The 18,874-nt window shown below is 41.2% G+C and overlaps 1 protein-coding gene across 1 annotated transcript; it reads right to left on the bottom strand.

Annotated features, from left to right (window-relative positions):
• Positions 1-1,450: 1,450 nt before the first annotated feature.
• On the bottom strand, positions 1,451-3,135 carry LOC114550559 (mediator of DNA damage checkpoint protein 1-like). The gene is made up of 9 exons (XM_028571371.1): positions 3,097-3,135; positions 2,915-2,990; positions 2,739-2,826; positions 2,466-2,627; positions 2,269-2,379; positions 2,031-2,162; positions 1,829-1,939; positions 1,611-1,724; positions 1,451-1,498 (listed from the first exon to the last, which is right to left on the bottom strand). The coding sequence occupies exons 4-9, from the start codon at positions 2,532-2,534 to the stop codon at positions 1,451-1,453; spliced, it is 585 nt and encodes a 194-aa protein (XP_028427172.1). The 5' UTR covers positions 2,535-2,627; positions 2,739-2,826; positions 2,915-2,990; positions 3,097-3,135.
• Positions 3,136-18,874: the final 15,739 nt, after the last annotated feature.

Here is an 18,874-nt window from a genome sequence, read left to right as displayed (position 1 = left end):
CGCAAGTCAACATCTTGACGAAATTCAGCAGCATTAAAAAGGGGTATCTGTCTGGATGCTATTTCAGATGTTACCTTAGAAACCCGCCCGCACCACACTGCACACTACCCTGAGGATTTTCTGAGGGTGATGGAGGGGCCTATAAGCGCTTGTGGACGGTTGGGGACCAGTCTGCTCATCTGTACAAGATCGTTTTGAGGGCTGAACACTCGGAAAACATGATGGTCTCTTATTACTCTGATCTATGCCTGTGGGGTCTGTATTTGATGATTGTATAGAGTCTGTATTGGCCTGTGTATTGCTGGAATATACGCTTGAAGGACCATTATGTGACAACTGCGCAGGAGCAGGTCTATCTGATGTGTGTGTTTTCTCACTGTTGCTTTCACTAGGTCTAGAGCGAGGCATAGATCGGGCCCATGCTTCGAATATTTTTGCATGCATTGCACACAATCGTGCAAAATCCTGAGGATTGTTTACTGCTCTTGTGTAATCGTCCTTGCACGGCCATTCTAGTTCCTCATCAATACGAGCATCACACTCCCCTAGGGGTTCAGATTTTTTTTTGTTTTTTGGGTGGGGATGACATTTTTTTTTTTTTTTTTTTTTTTTTTTTGCACAAACTATAGACTGTTTTAACACTTTTTTTACTGGGGGTCATATTCATTGTGTTTTTAAGGCATACTATCATAGGATCAAGCATTGAATTGAGAGAGCTGACATGAGAGGCAATAGCTGTGCCAAAGCCTGTGACCATATCAACCAAATGCGTGTTAGCTCTGGCCTGAATGGCTAGCGCAGCTCAAAGTCTGTGACCAAACCGGTCAATTGTGTGTTAGCTGTTTGCAAGACATCTAATTTATTCATAAGACCATTGTTTTGTTTTCGTAATTCGCTAATTCTGATTGTATTTGTTTATAAGGGTCAGCGACTGCAGGTTGTTGAGGGGATGTGTTAACACAATACTCAAAAAACTCTGCACTCTGAAGTAATGTTACCTGCTCAGGACCTCCTAGTGCCCCACCTTGTTCAAACCGATTGTTAGTAATATAATTAGGTACTGTTTGCTTATCAAGGAATGGAACGTTAACCTCTAATACATTTACAGGAGTGGTTATGGCGGTATTAGCGCTGTTACACTTTTTATCTGCCACAGTTATAACAGAGGTGTGTGGTATACAGCTGACATAATCGGTGCCTTCCTCGGTGCTATAGATACAGTTAAAGAGGTATTCACCTACATTATATTCAGGGTCCTCCTGCAAAGCAGCCTGACACAGTTGGTGGGGTGTAAGCTGTGTTGCTGTTGGTCCAGTGTCTTCAGACTCTTCTCCCGTAGCTCCCCGATTTGTCTGACGTGATGTAGGGACGGGTGCTGTTAGCTCTGTGTCTTCAGACCCTTCGCCTGTAGCTTCACGATTTGTTTGGCGTGATGTAGGGGCTGTCGCTGTTAGTCCGGTGTCTTGGATACTTCGCCTACTTCTATGGCATGGATTGTCTAGAGGTATAACAAAATATTTTTGGTTAAATAAAGACACACACAAGCACACACACACACACACACACAAGCACACACAAGCACACACACACACACACACACACACACACACCTCATCAGATGTCTTTTGTTCCCTCTCAATGGAGACACTTGGTGGCTGGTAGGGCGTTGGTGTACTAGACGACGACCGATGCAAGGACTCCAAGTCTTTGCGTGCCGTTAGCTGCTAAAACAAAGGAAAAAGCCTTTTTAACAATATATACATTTTATTTAAAAATCTTTTATAACACAATGTAAATATATTCTGCTAGCTACAAATGCGTTTCTCACCTCTGCAGTGGTGTTAGGAACACCCGATACAGTGTCTGGGTAAGGCGTGTCTGGAACAAAGGAAGGGCTTCTTCTTTTGGGCGGGAGACCGGTCGTGTATGGCTTCACAGGCTGGAATTAGCATTAGATTAGAAAAAAATCTTTTTTTTTTTTTTTTTTTTTATTTAAACACGCTATTTTACTGCTTTCCTTTTAAACTCACCTCAATAGATCTCTTCCTAGATCTCTTCTTAGGCTTGTGTGGACATACGTATCTGCTCCATGGGGGTGACTGTGTGAAATCGTCCTCAGGCGTCAAATACAATGTAACTAAGTCTTCCGTCGCCTTTAGTTGCTAAAACAAAGGAAAAAAAGCCTTTTTAAAAATATATACATTTTATTTAAAAAGCTTTTACAACACTATGTAAATATATTCTGTTAGCTACAAAAGGTTTTCTCACCTCAGCTGCTGTGTTACTATCATAAGATACAGTGGTCGGGTAAGACGAGACCGGAACAAAGGAAGGGCTGCTACTTTTGGGCGGGAGACCGGTCGTGTATGGCTTCACAGGCTGGAATTAGCATTAGATTAGAAAAAAAATCTTTTTTTTTTTTTTAAATACAACACGCTATTTTACTGCTTTCCTTTTAAACTCACCTCAATAAATTGCTTCTTAGGCTTACGATGGCGAACGTTAGGCGTAGCAGCTTTCACAGAGAGGGGCATAGAAGCACATGGTCTTTCAACAGGATTGATTTCAGCCACATGGGAGAGCGAGTAGCCCTCGCCCTTGGGATCCTTTGTTCAGGGGCTGATTGTCTAGACAAAGAAAAAAATATATATATATATATATATATGGCTACAAACACAGTGATAAATTAAACAGTAATAAATATTACATACTGAAAGAGATAAATAAACCGTAAATACCTGTTTGCTGTGTTCTTATTCCTTATTAGAGTGGCCTTTGGTTTAATGTTCTGGCGTGTTGGGGTCTGTAGGAATGGGCTACACGGAGCTTTTTTAAAAACAAAAACAAAATGAATGAAAACACAGTACTAAATCAATTAATGCTGTAGTGTATAATATATTTATAAGTTTTTTACCTTGTGGTTTAATAGTTTCGTCAACTAACACAGCCACGTTATCCCAGCTCTTTGCACGATCACCTAATGATGCAAACTACATTATAACACACAAAAAAAAAAAACGTTTTTAAGTCACAAATGTCTGAATGAATTAAATACCTTACAATAAGCTTTTTTTTTTTTTTTTTAAATATACTCACCAAATGCAGCCATTGCTGTAGAACCGAATCCTCTTTCTTCAGAGGACTTTGTTGAGAAAACGAGGGAAAGTTTTAGCTAGCCACGTAGCTACAAAATGCAGGTAAAAAGTGAGCAGACCCGTCTTGAAACAAGGGGTTTTAAACACCACAAACCAAACCCCTTTATGACGATTTAACACTCACAACAAAAGACCCCACATTTACAAGCTAGCTACTGGTCTAACACAACTTTTCTTTTTTTTTTTTTTTTTTAACACTAGCGTCATGTGGTACAACCCACCAGCATTACGAACACACGATCAAAGTTTTAGCTAATTCATGAATGACTGAATGAATTAAATAGCTTTGAACATTCTTAAACACAAGCTTTACTTACCACTTGTAGGTAGCGATGAAAAAAAGAATTAAAAAGTGAAACTCCAGAGGGCTTTTGATGTGGAAAAAAACGTGGAAACAAGCTAGTTACCAGACTAGCTAAAAAACATCTAAAAAAAAGAGCTAAATAGCAGTAAACAAAAGGCTAAAGAGGGCACTGCTGAGAAACGATCCCTAGTTGTTTTTCACCAAAACATAAGACAAACGCCAGATGGCCTTTTGTTGCGGAAAAACGCAACGTGGTAAAAAGGGTACTACAGGTACTATGAAATCTGTGAGAATACGCCTCCGCTCAAGTGCACCAGACCCCTGTAGTGGTGAAGCGGCCGCCCACACTACATACGTCACCACGTTCGCGAAATGCACTCCCATATTCGACCACTAGATGGCTATCGCGGGTGTTCCGACATTCGACCGCTGCGTCATCACATCCGCTAGAGGCGCACGCAGCATCGACGGCGGGATGCGCTCCCATATTCGGCCGCTAGATGGCACTCGCGGTGTGACGACGTTCGACCGCGACGTCATCACGTTCGCGGTATGCGCGCGCAACTTCGACGATTAGATGCAATACCACATTCGGCCACTAGATGGCGACCGCGAGTACCAACGGGCACCCGCGACGTTACATGCACGCTCATATGACCAGATTACATGGCGGGTTTGCGCGTGCGTGTGATGACGTCACACATGCACGCGCAAAGACGCCATCCTATTACTACTGTTATTGATTTGTTTTAAATTCATTAAAATTGTATTGTCATTGACACAATGTGCAGGCACATATGTAACGAAATGTAGGTCATTGCTTTCCAACAAACAGGGCACATACACAGTAGTTTAAAAAGAGACACATTAATCAACATTAACATTATTTACAGGTTCAGAATTATTGTTAATGATATTGTAAAAGTGCACATTTTTTAAATGTACTTGTGCAAATGGCATAGTATATATTAAAGTGCAGTAACAGGAGGACGAAGGGGAAGAGGGGAGGGCTCTAAGTCACGGTCAGCGTGTAGCCAGGTTCAGATGGGTGACAGCATTGGGGAAGAAGCTGTTTCTGAGCCTGGTAATGCAGACTTTGGGACTCCTGGGGGGGAGAGCAGGCCATGGTTGGGGTGGGTGGGATCTCTGCTGATGTCTTCGATGGCTGGGAGCTGGGTACCGGTGATGTGCTGGGCCGTCTTGATGACCCGCTGCAGGGCTTTCTTTCTCTTCTCTTTCTCTTTTTTCAACATACAGTATTATACAATGACTTTTACCGATATGCTATATATCAATTTGTTCAACATACTATACTATGACTTTTTATCACTTTTTTTTAACATACTTATTTATGACTTTTTTCAACATACTATATTATCCCTTTTTTCGACATATTGTACTATGACTTTTTTTTTGACATACTAAACTGTGACTTCTTTTGACATACTATACTATGACCTTTTTAACACTTTTTTCGACATAATATAACTATGACTTTTTTATGATTTTTTTTTTGATATACTATACGAAGACTTTTTAATCATCTTTTTCAACATACTATGCTATGACCTCTTTCGACATATTATACTATGGCTGTTTTATCCCTTTTTTTGACATACTATAATATGACTTTTTCATGGCTTCTTTTCATGAAAGATATCGGTTTGAATTATGTTTTTATATTTTTAATTTGCTCCCACAATCGCTTACCACTGCCAGGGTTGCAACTAAAATAATAGGCTAAAGCAACGACAGTTTATGGAAAGCACAAGTGTAATTATGGTCAGATCTTGGGCCTGACTGATGGGAAACTGATATTGATAAGTCTTGTAATTTACACATCTACAGCGTCGGCTATTTTTTTGCCAGCTGTCCTCCTGTTTTAGGAAGCAGCAACTGTATAGCTTTTTGCTTGTAAAACCATGTCTGTGTTCTTCATATTTATGTAGAATTATAGTTTGCTCTTCTTGTGTAAAATATGTGCCTTTGGTGCAGCTTTTTTGTGTGAACACACGCGCCTCTGGATTGGGAAACCCTGGGTTGATTGAACTAGTTGTTAACCACTGTCATGACCCAGCTTATGCGGGGCTGCAGTTCTTAGGTTAGGTGAAGCCGGGTAACTGAAATCAATGGGTTTAGTGCATTTTTAATGGATTTGAAATATAAAAAAGTCAGTTTTATAAGTTGGGATATTATTGAACATATTGGGGAATTTAATAAACACCCCTGTGTGCTTTTAGTCAATAGAAAGACTTAATGTGGGTGAGTGTGTCTTTATAGAGAGAAAAAGTTGCTGTGGCCTGCTTTCTAGAACATTCTGTGTTCTCACGTTCCCTCCTCCTGTGCTAACATTTAGGGACTGGCCAGATTTATCCTTTCTTTGCTCAGCCTGTCTCATCTCTCCTTCCCCTATTAATTACATGGCCTCCTCTCTGGCTCACAGTGGACGCAGGCTGACTGACAGCTAATATTCTCAGCTCTGACATTCATTCCACTATTATTGCTCGCTCCGAGATCCCTCTGTTTCCACGGAGGAAAAAAAGAAGGAGTTTTCACATCAGCCAGTTGACTTCTTAAAGTCTTTGTCCTTTGTCCATGAGAGTGGTTCAAAAAAACGACCTTGGCTGTCACCGGCGAGTTTTAATTTTGGTTGCCAAGGGCAGAGCTGCTCTGTGGCTCTGCTTGTGAATGTTTTCTGACTCCAGAGATTGTTCAAGCAAAGATCCTACTTCCAAAAAGAACAAACACATTTATATTTAAACACAGCGATTCTTGTGCAGAAAAGCTACTTGCTATGCACCGAGCAGAGCAGACTCAAAGCTTCGGGGATCAGGGCTGTTTAAGGAGTTCGCTACAAGCTTTTCAGATCAACTGGAAGGAAATTCACTGAAGGTCTTGCATTGAAAAATGTACCCAGTGCAGCCACTGAAAGACAAATGTATTGGCTGCTAAGTTGCTTTGATTTTTAAAATAAAAATTGGCGTCTTCTCTAAATGGCCATTCTTAGATACAATGACGCCAAACAGATGTCTTTGCACATGGTCTAAACGTAGAGTCAACTTGGTACATATAAGCCAAAGGACGGACAACCTCTAAAACTTAAAGTGGGTTGCTGTATATAGATACTGTTGGGGAACATGAGCGAACATCATACTGTAAGTACAAGACAATAAATCCTACAAATTAGGATACAAACGGAGATAGAGAGGAATCAAGGATCACAAAGGTAATGTAGTTATACGTAGTGAAAACAAAGTACTGATCAATGTGACATCACCCTTGTCTAAGACACTGCAGCCATTAGAATGGCTCTGAGGCCAGCATGCTCCCATTTTCACAATAACAATGTTGATATGTTGATGTGTAACTGGTAATGTTCTAAGATGTTCATCATCTTAGTTTAGCATGCTGGGCTGATAAAATGTCATCAGCTCTGCAGTATTGGACAGTATTTGAAATAATTACTACGAGGTCTTTGTATACTTCTCAGGTAACAAACGGTGGCGTCATCTGGATGACCGTGTGATGGCGTCAAGGGGAAGACACAACTTTACTGCAGACGCTACTGTGGAGGTCCAGCGGTACCTTGCCGAGCCAAATATCGGACGATTGGAGGACCCCCTTCAGTACTGGGAGAAACAGATGATTATATATCCTTATCTGTATAGGCTTGCTGTCAAGTATTTAGGTACCCAGCTTCTTCTGTGCCATGCGAAAGGGTGCATCCCAATCTTCCAGCGGTGAGTCAACCAAACATTTCTAAATTTACAAAAGTCTGGACAAAGGTAGACACAGTTTGCACTCATTTACACAATAAAGACAACTTTATGAGGGACGTAACCATATTAATTACCCCTCAAATGCATTAACCATACATGAAAATTAATTACACACAGAAAACCCTCTTGACTTGGTTCTGTCTCATGATGTCAGTAATGACATCATCATTAGCATAAATACACCATGCCGCTCCTCCCCAAACATTAAAAAGGTTAATGGCACCTTTTCAAGGGTGAAAATAGTACAGATAAAAGTTTTTAAATGTGTCTATATATCATGTAATATCATTATGTATAATGAATAATTGTCTGTATTTTCCATTTCAGGGCTTTGAAACAAATGGTGCAGGGCCACCCAAGTGACTGGGACAATTTCACAAAACCCATTGTGTACAACATTTTCACCATATGGATGGGAGGCCCATTACCTGTATGAAATTGGCAGTGCTGCCACTGCCAATTTCATATGGGTAATGAGCCTCCCTTCCATACGTATACGTATGATGGCATTTTCCTGCAGTAGGAGCTGCTTTAGCAACCATATCTACATGTCATTTTTTTTTTTATCTATGTATCTGCTATAATATGTAGTTGTGTTCATTTGGTATCTACACCAATGTTACAGATTAGTGATGAACAAGTAAACACACTGGCTATAAATGAGGATGTATCCATCATAACCACCAACTTCGGAGATGTGTACCCCAAAGTGGCAAATATATTAGCAGGACAAGAAAGGGTGTGGAAGAGGAAGCTATCGTTGGGCCAGGCTGATGGCTTTGTGGTGGGGGACATTCGCCAGGAACAGAGAAAGCTGGGTCAATTAGAAGCAGATGTATTGGGTCTAGATAGATAGATAGATAGATAGGTACTTTATTCATCCCAAGGGAAATTGTAGGCATGCAGTAGCTTAGACAACCATAACACAACAAACACACATACACACATATATCTCACATACATAAAAATCACTCACAGAAATTGAAATAGTTAACAATTTGTGAAGTGATTACAAAGGTCTGGTATGGACTTACCATGTGATGCAATGACCATGATAAGGAGCTATGGTAGACTGTGTGCAATGGTGGTAGTGCAAAAGTGAACAGTGCAGGGATTGAACAGTGCAATAGCTTATTATTACATATTAACTATGACTATGAAAAGACAAGAATGTAAACATAATAGAATTGCTACTGTATCTATATTCACCATAACAAACAACAGAAGGAAAAGTAATTGAAAAAAATAACAATGACCACCTTAAAAAGTATGTGGAACCACAGATCCCTACCAAACGGATCGCTGCCTCCACTCCTCCCTAGCACTGTAGCCCCTTGAGATCCCACGGTTCCCCAATCTAATCCCCAATTTTAACACAGTCCACAATCCTCCACCTTGTCCCCCAGTCAACAGTGTCCAGCCTGTATACCCTTAATTAATTTCACTCACCCAAGAGCAAGGTAAATATAAGTGTCATTACACACGAATTTTAACATTCCGAAATACATCTGCATACATGCAGAATTCCGTCATCTTGCCTCAGGACTTGGGTGACCTTTTGGAAACTGATTCTGCATTCAATTTCAAATGAGGCCTTGGTAAATAGCTGTCTTCTAATTCTCAGTAAGAGCTGAAATCTAAGGTGTGCTGTGGAGCAAAGTTGGACCGTATAAGTTGGAACGGCAGTCAAACCCATAACTTACTGGGTCATTCTACAGATTCGGTGCCATTTCAGTAGTGTTAGTGTCCCAAGATGTACCAAGATGTAGAAACTTTTCAGAACATTTATCAAACTACACTTAAATTACAACAATTCAAAGTTTTACATGTTTTTAATATGGAGTAGAGAATATGATTTTAAGCAGAGATGAATTTCAATACTTATATGTTTGCTTTTCTTAAGAGTATTAAGAATTTCGCCTGTCCCCTTTGACCGACATGCAAATAGCGTGACTCATTTTGAGTACAGTGTTCAATAATGATGCTTTTTTTTGTTAAATGAATTGTATATGTCCCCTTTTCATGCACAATGCATTTTCGCAGGAAAATACATTTTATTTTCAGAGACATTTAGGCTTTTACCCCTGTCCTTTTATGTCTTTCAACCCAGTAATGCAACAATTCCCTCCCTCACAATGAAATAATGGTTTGATCCTTTGGACATAATTTATGAGGAAGTGACATCATAAAAGTCTTCAGAGAAGCTAGGTGTGACAAGTGGTAAGCTGCTCTCTCACATTTTATAAATATTTCATGTTTTTCTAAGCACATATGGGCTTTGTCAATATCAGGTATGTCTATTGGGGGGGAAATTCATAGTTATTTTACAAAATATTGCTTTTATAGCTATGAAGTATAACAATGTTGAATAAGGCCATATGGCACAGTGGTAGCTGCTAGCATCCCAAATTAGCAACAGATTAGCACAAAATCTTCAACCCTATCACATTCAACCCCATCACATTTTTCAATGTTACGGGGTTGAATGGCTGTTAAATCATAGAATATTTAATGTATATTGCTTAATACCAATCATATTTTCTTGTTGATGTGAATGTTGTTTACGGTTTTACAGTATCAAGTGGAATTTTTTGTTAAAAAAGTGACAATCTTGTTCTCTCTCCTGTGCCCATTGACATATTTAGGAGTATTGGCCCTCATTTATGAAACGTGCGTACGACCTAAAACAGGCGTACGACGGGCGTACGTCGATTCCTACGCAAAGCTCGGCATTTATCAATTTGGACGTGAGCGTAGGCTGCGATCTAATCTCACGTCTGGTCTGAACTCGTGTACGCAAGTTTTCGAGTCAGTGTGGACTTGCGGTGCAGCATATAATCAGTTTATCAGGAGAAGGAGAAGTCATCAGTTGATCACGTATCAGTAATGGCAGATCTGGCTCTTTTAGAAGACCTCTATGCGCCGGTCTGCAACATTGTTTTAGCCTGGGGGGTTCTGCACAACATCACACAGGAAGACACGGTGCCATAAATGTAGCGATGGAGGACGATGACCCGATGCCTAGAGAGCAGTGTCCAGAACAGCCCCAACTGAGGGCTATATGAAGGAGACAGGATATTATTCCTCACTTTTAAAAGGTAGCCTATAGTGTTATGTTTGGCAATGATATTCAATACAGAAAACATGACAATGCACAACATTTTTATTTATTCTTCAGGTTTTTGTTTCTCTTTCAAGTGAATGATTTATTTCTGCCATTGACCAAGTTATTTTGGCTTGTTTTTCCAGCCCCTCTGCTGTCAGGAGACAGGGTCCAGTATGGGGGGGCGGAGGACACGCGCTCTCCCTCAGCTGTTGCCTCGTTCGGACGAACACGAGTAAAATAAAAGACACTGCATAAACTCCGCTACCGTGTGTTTATTTAATTATAGGTACACCTACATGTAGGCCTAAGAGATTGCAATAGAAGCCTGTATATTACTATTAGGACTATAGAAAATGTGTCAAGGATGTATAAATTAAATAGGCTAAACTTTAGCTGGAGTCCGATTTACTACGGCAACACTGTTGACCGCATCAGTGATCTCTTTTCATCCCGCATTCTTTCTACAGCCTTTAATACCAGTTTTCAGGCTGCCAAATAGTACACACGTTAGTGCAAATAAAGGGAAGTTTGGGGTCCCCTGCTGGAGCTGCTCCCCCCGCGACCCGACACCGGATAAGCGGACGAAGATGGATGGATGGATGGATGGATGGGTTAGTGCAAATGAACCAGAGATATCAGGGTTTCAATCTCCACCTCTGAAAAGTTCCGCTTCTCAGCCGGATTACGTCTCGCCATGTCGTAAATTGTAGGGGCGAGGCCTCAAAACCCAGAATATATTGGGGCGTGATATTTAAATGAAGATCGTTTCCAGCCGCCGCATTTATCAATGTACGACCATTCTTACGCTCGGATTGGTGTGATACGAAGATGATTTCTGCGCTCATATCTGGTTTCTACGTTAGGTTGATAAATGAGGGCCATTGTCTGCAAGTTCATGTTCATTTTACTACATAGTGATTAAAAGGATACAGTAATTAGTCTTGGACAGCAAGCAGGTCATTGACTTGACCTTGACCTACAATTTCAGATTCAACAATGGCAAAAACACAATCTTCTACCGGTGGCAGTGCCCTGGAACGGCGGTCAAACCCGTAACTTACTCCCCGTGAACTGGTACCAGACGGTTGTACTCCCAGTTACAGTTTTTGACGTCACACACACACAGAAACAACAATGGCAACCCCTGTTAATGCTAACGTTAAGAAATAGAAATAAATAGACAAACAGGCAACGTAAGTAAGTGTAATGAAAACAATACACATATGATTGTGTACTACTACAGGTTACGATTATTAAATGAAGCCCAAAATATGTCACGGACTAGAAATTGCTAGTATCAGCTAGCGCTAGCTAACGTCAACATTAGGTGGTCGCTAGCTAACGCTAGCTAGAAGGGTTTGTCGTGACTTTACCCGGAACGCTACCAAGTTGTGGGTCGTGACTTGAAGTCGTAACTTACGGGCTCAAAATTGGGTCTGGAACGCAGCACAAGTTCCCATCAAAGCTCCGGCCCACCTTCAACTTGAGCTGAGTCTAATCAGCCAGAATCAGTGAAAACACCTGTGTTGGTGTTCAGAGGCTTTAAGTGTTAGTGTGTAAAAAGTTCATAAAAATGTAATAAAAATAAATACATGTTCATGAAACCGAAATACATGCCATGTAGAAGAGTAAGTGTAAAAGAGTAATCTTTTTTTTCACGTCGTTTAGACAGTGGGACATTTCTGTCTATTTTTATACACAAAAAGTGACACAGAGGAATCCACATACAAGTATTGATTGGTTTAGTGTATGTTTTTAGATTGACCCAATGGCCTTTGATTTGAGGTGACAGGACAGGACTGGCACTCCTCTGACGCTGCTTCCAGCTGCCCTAACATCTGCTAAGAGATTGAGTTTGAAAAAGATAAATGGACAGCAGAGAAAATGAAACTGATTGTGTTTTGATGTAAGCTGGTAACTTACACTGCTGTGCTAAAATTAAAAATTAAAAAAAAGGAAGTGTGTGTTTAGTAAGGGTGTGACGAGAAAACGAGATCTCGCGAGATTAAAACGTGACGAGATTTCTCGTCGAGGTAAAAAGTTGTCTCGTGAGGCGATGTGATGTCAGCGTGATGGAGCGTGAAATTACTATTGAAGATCCCCCTGCAACTTTTAAATCATTTGTGTGCAAACATTTTGGTTTTCCTGCGGAAATAATAAACGGTGAAAGAGTGACAGACAAGACGAACACAATATGTAAATATTGTAAGAAAAAAATGCCGTATACCGCGGCTAACACGAGCACTATGCAAAAACACTTACAGCACCACCACAGCTCTCTACTAACTACTGCACCCGCGACGAAAACATTAAAAGGGCAAACAACTCTAAAAGCCTTTGCATCTCTGCCACCGGTAAGTGCAACAGCACGGCAATAACGAGGGACATAGGCGTTTTCATTGCAGCTGATATGAGGCCATTTTCTGTGGTGGAAAATGTTGGATTTCGGCGACTCCTCCACACACTGGAAACGAGGTACGTCATCCCATCATGCGCGCATTTAACTTGCACTGTAGTCCCAAACCTCTACAAAGAAGCCAAGGTCAGTTGAATAAAAAAACTATTTTCCATTCATATATTTCATCATTGAGGATTTCTTAAATTTTTTTTTTAAAATCTCGTCTCGTCTCGTTCTCGTGAACCCAATCTCGTGATGTGTCTCGTCTCGTGGAGTAAGTGTCTCGTCACACCCCTAGTGTTTAGCCATCAAAAGTCATGTCTTTTTATCCTGCCTATTTTCACACCTGTTTTTAATCGGGCTAATATCAGCAGACATCGGGGGGCCTCGTTTATAAAACTGTTCGTAGGATTCACGTCAAAAGGTGGCGTACGCACAAAACACAGAAAGTGCTTGTGCACAATAATAACTGGATTCATAAAACCGTGCGTTTTCACATCCTACGCCGGTTTTCTTTTATAAATCACAATCAACTCTAAATGTGGCGCAGCTTTTGTTGGCTTCATAATACCCCTATAGTTGCCTTTAAATAGTTAACGAAACGCCCCAAATTAATATTGGGCTCGTTGGAGATGAGCTGCGCCTCGCCTGTAAAGTGGAAGAGAGCTGGCGGTGACAAAACGCCGCTGTCAAGTCGGACAGTTTCCAGCAGCTGTCAGGCTGAACAGGAAGTCACAGAAATACGCACATCCTGTTAGGCCCAATTTATCAAAATGTTATCAGACCCATCTATCAGCTTGTACGCAGTCTCCAGTTGTTTTTACTATGACAGAGTAGCTGTTAAAATGTTCTACACGCTGTTGCTGATGTTAAAGCTTTAGTGCGTAACTTTTTGATATTAATGAACGTCTGTTACATTCCAGCCATTGCCAAATGAGTTGCTACAAAGCTAAGACTATCAGCTCCACACAACTCTCTCTGGATTCATCAGTAGGACTATATTCAGAAGATTGTGGCGTCCGGTGACTTTTGCGCACAGAAACTCGAGTGAAGATAATGACCTCTTCTGAAGAGTCCATCATGTTTTTTTTTTCATGTCCTCCTTGGTCACAAGCGACTGTGTGGAGGAGGGCCATGTAATAATAATCTGAGCCCGTCAGTGGCAAAAACGGAAGCTTTAATGGACATTAACGGGCTACACCGAGCCTGGTCTGTATACTATATACCATACTGGACCAATGTCAAAGATTGTTGTTCCCATCTGTCATTTAGACACAAAAACATAGAAAATAGGGTCCAGGTTGAGTGTAGCGCCTCGTTTTTTCAAATGCCCGTTGCAACTACGGGAGCCGTTATGTACCAAGAAGCGATGACAACATCTCTTCCAATTTTCGCTTATTTTGAGACGAGGATTCCTTCTCCTGTAGATCCTCCATTATGAACTAAAGTGCAGGTGCAGGCTTTCAAATTTGCCGGGGCAGTGGCAAGCACCTCTCACTGATCTCCTTCTCCGTTTCAGCTGGTTTCAGCCACGTGATGCTGGCTCTGAAGGAAAACGCGTCGTGGATTAGCTAGACAGGTGGGATAGTGCTTTATGTCCCTCTCAGCGATTATGGTTATTCAAAACGGCGGAACGACATGGACGCCTCCTCGTTGCCCATCCAATGTAAATACAGATAAGAAATTCTTCGCTTACGAGGATAAGTCCGATCATCGGCAGAGGTCATTTTACACCAATGAGGACATATTTAGGAATTAAGACATTGATTTTAGCTAAGAAAATACTTAAAACACTACAAAGTGTACCTTTAAATGCCTGTTGCCTCTCCTCGAGTCTCTCGTGGGAGGGACAAAACATGAGGAGGGGAATGGAGGATGCATAAACTGGGGATTGGGCTGTGTGTGCAGAACATCTCCTTCCAGCAGCAGAGCTTTCTGGGTACGTTACAGTGTCACATGCTGCCACCATGTGGACAGACACAATGTCAAAGTCAGTGGAACATCCAATCACCATACCAATGACACGACAACCAAACTACAGTTTCCATGCACTTCTTTAATATATCAGTTTTTCATATTCACAACAAATACATTAAGCTCATCTCCTTATGATACAGCCTTAAATATTTTCTTTTTTTTTTTTTTTACACTCAACCGTTTTTTTCAGAAGTCTGCCTATCAAAATGTCTTTTAATCTTTGTCTCTTTATTTTGAACATTGTATTATTTGTTACATTTGTAGTCTCCATGCCTCCTAGCAAACTGACAGTATTTCCTTTGTACAACTATTTACAGGTGAAAAAAACAACAAAAAAATCTTCATAAAGTTTTTTTGTGATAGTTCTCAATTGAAAAGGGATTGATGGGTTTAAGGTGCAGGCAAGGAGGAAAGGGAGGGAATGTTGAAGAAGAGAAATGAATATCGTGAACGGAAAGTTATGGATGAAGAGGAGCCAGAGGACGTGTGGTGGAGCTCTATAGGTTCTATGAAGGTTCAGCAGATTTACATCTGTGGGAATACTCTCATAGAAGGTAAAAGATCTCTAAGGAAATTAAATACAGCTCTCCGAAAGACATGACTTCCTCAGGTGAACAGTGAGCAATCTGAACCAGATCCCAGCACAGTGGACCGCTGCCACGGCCTTGTTCCTCAGAGCAGTTGCCGAGACCAAAAGCTCTAGAACAAGAAAAGTAAGTCAACCTTGAGCTGAGCTTTTAATGTCTACTGCTCTTCCAGGATAAAAAATGAAATGTCATGTTCACCATTTAAGCCAACATCGACAGGAAGTCCTTGGAATGCAGTAATTTCAGTTTGGACTTTATATTAAAAATATAATAATAATTAAAAAAAAATCTAGATCCTAGCCTTGACACAGCTCATACTGGCAGACACGACCAACATTACTGCTGAGAACATGACAATTTAGAAAATACAATTCATTCTTTAAAGAGGCTACATGGACAGTTTTAAAATAACAATTCAGTAGTTTCGCATTGCCAGACCTTCCTCCACAGTGCAGCGGAGGAGGGTCTGTTTAGGGTTAGGCAAGAGGAGTGGGATTGGTTACGGTTAGGGTAAGAATGTCAGGGCGAGCCAATCAGAGACCACCCTGCAAAAAAATAAAAAATAAAAAAAATAAAAAAAACCTGCTCTGGTTTATTGGCATTTCTTTAAACCAATAACAATCGTCTTGGGACCGAGCCACGGTGCCTCCGCAAAATAGCCTCCGGAAGGAACTTGTTTTGGTGGAACATGTGTGCGTTCAAAAGAAGTTTTAGTCGTGCGAGAGAAGACTCAGATTGGACAGATAGTCTAGCTAGCTGTCTGGATTTACCCTGCAGAGATCTGAGGAGCAGTTAACCATAGTCCTCACAAATCACAAAACGTGTCAATCACAACTACTAATGAACGCTGTTTTCTAACAGTTTGCTATATCAACTTAAAAAGTGATAGGTCCCGTGTTGTGGTCACACCTTGTTTATGCTGCCCCCCCAAATGGCCCCCATGTCAGCGACTGCAGGTTCAGCTGTGCTAATGGCTCCGTCTGGCCACTTGGGGGAAGAAGAGCTCTACGACAAGCTGAAAGAAAAACCTCGGACTCAAAGTTCATACGGCTGACGTGTTGGACAACGTTAGCATGTATTAGAAGGCAAGTATTGACTCTCTCCTATTAGTTCTGGTTTGGTCTTCACTACTCCTGAAAAACATCTCTGGCTTTTTTGGGAGCTTTCAATACACTGACCAGATCTCAGTAGCCGTTGATCAAAACCACGATAAGAAAAAAGTTGTAATAACCCTGGAATAACCCTTTAAAACCTCAGAGTGACATCACCTGGGACAAAGAGCAGCCAATAGCAGGTGGACATTAAGCACCTCGCTTTAACCAGTAGATATCCAGGCTTTACACAGATTTGGGTTTGGTCACTCTCCAAATATGAATGCCACTCTGGGACATGCTTTAGTCTGCGGTCTTAACCTGGGTCAGTGACGTAAATGTACATGTCATCGCTGTGCATCCAGTCAAGAGCTACTTTAGATCGGATGATTTGGAGCAGTTTGGAGGTGTTTTCGTTTTGAGGGAGCTATGCCAAAAAACGATCACGCGTAATGTCTCCGAGACGTGGGGGGATGGTGAAAATGCAAACTCACTGGATGGGAGTCAAACTTCTTAGTCATTTTTGGACGTGGAAAAAAAGTAGGTAACAAAAGAAGTCCCTAAAAAAATAAAATGTCATTCAAAGAGAGAGCAGAACTATTGGTTTGTCTTAGAGTTCATCCGGTTTGTCACTACCTGGCATCATTTATCCCACCTGGTAAGCGGCTATGAACATTTCTTCTTCTTCTTTCAATACGTTTTTGTAAAACATGTTATGAGCTACACCACTGACAAACGTCCAAATGAGGTGGCGAGGGCCCGTGAACAGTACTAGGACCCAGTGTGGTAGTACTCGAGATCGGTCTTGAGACAAGACCATTCAGAGATTTTGTAAAAAGAAAAATAGGTTTGATGAAATCTTAAGAACAGGAGGTTGAAATCAAACACCATGGTGTTTACATGGTTTACTACTTTGTAATCTGCAAGTGCCTTCATCATTTCAATTATTAATTGTGAAAAAAAAAAAAGTCTCAAGACCATTTATTGAAGGTCTTGGTCTCGTCTCGGGAATAGAATGAATCTTAATTTGTTTTCTGTGGGTGTTTCTTTATGGGAATGCGGATCATTCAGATAAATTTAAGGGGGGTTAGCATTTTATGGTGGCATGCAGTGTGGGTCTCAACCCCTCAGTCTTGGGCTTGACTCTGTCTCAATAACACTCTGGTCTTGGTGAGACCGGTCTTGCATCGCCAGACCTTCCTCCACAGCGCTGCGGAGGAGGGTCTGGATGGGAGAAAAACGTGCTCTTTAACACAATCACAATTGTCTTGGGCGGAGCTAAGCAATGGAGAAAAGCCGTGGCGCCTCTGCAAAATAGCCTCCGGAAGGAACTTGTTTTGGTGGAACGTGTACGTTCAAAAATAGTTTTAGTCGTGCGAGAGAAAATGCAGATTAGAAAGATAGTCTAGCTAGCTGTCTGGATTTACCCTGCAGAGATCTGAGGAGCAGTTAACCATAGTCCTCAGAAATTTTACACAAAAGGTTAGAACGCCAACACAAAGGAAGAGGAAGGGGACGGACATCTGGCGGAATTTCCGGCGGCACCTGAACAATATATATATATGGTTTAGGTGGTCAGCCAGTCTGTGTGCTAGGCTCGCCGCAGCCAGCCCTCTGACTGATGTGTAAGACGACATTTCCTAGACTTACGAGGCTGTGGGCGGGGGGTGGGGGAGGATTAATAATGGTGGAAACTGAGACAGATGATCCTGGACGAATGACACGAAGCAGTGTGTCAGTGTTTGACGGGATGCTTCGGCTGTTTGAGAGCAATTGGCTGCACACTCAGCTGCTGGAGGCTTTATCAAAAGACAGTCCTTGGAGGACAACAGAGCCTTCCCAGCGAAATATTCACAGTTCAGCCCCTGCACATGGCTCATGCACTGGAAATTTGAAAAGTTTGGGTCGTCAGCTCTGTATGTCACAATTTATTCTTCAGTAAAAAGAAAAAAAGGCAAGTCGCTCATTTGCTTCGATTCCATCTCTACAAAGTGCAAGTACACGATTCACAAAGACTAAAACAAGCGTCAAAAGAAAGACCGATAGCTTCAAATAAAGCCGTTCTGGAAAAAAAATATATATATATATCCATAAAAACAAAAATCATCTAAGTATATCTGCAGGCCTGCCTGTACAGAAAAAGGCAAACATCGACAATAACAAAACAAAAAAAAATAAACCCCCTACAACCCTTAACACACGCTGGAATGAAAAAGTACAGGTGCATGTGTGTAGAGAAAGTAAAAAGGTGTGATTGAAGTAACATTTTCAGGACGGTGACGACCAACAGAACTCCCCCGGTCCTTTCAGCAGGTAACACTGCGGCCCGTTAGTCAGCAGCTGCAACAATAAGGTCCCATTTGAAGCTGAGTGCAATATTTAAGCCACATGGTCAAAAAAAAAATTAAAACAGGAAAAGAAACAATGACACAATGTGCACTCGGTATTCCAAAAAAAATAAAACTCAAACAAACAAT

The sequence above is a fragment of the Perca flavescens genome, chromosome 23 (genome assembly GCF_004354835.1).
Source record: "Perca flavescens isolate YP-PL-M2 chromosome 23, PFLA_1.0, whole genome shotgun sequence".
NCBI classification, from domain to species: Eukaryota; Metazoa; Chordata; class Actinopteri; order Perciformes; family Percidae; genus Perca; species Perca flavescens.
The sequence above is the reverse complement of the archived record's forward strand: the minus strand, read 5'-3'. Positions and strand labels throughout refer to the sequence as shown.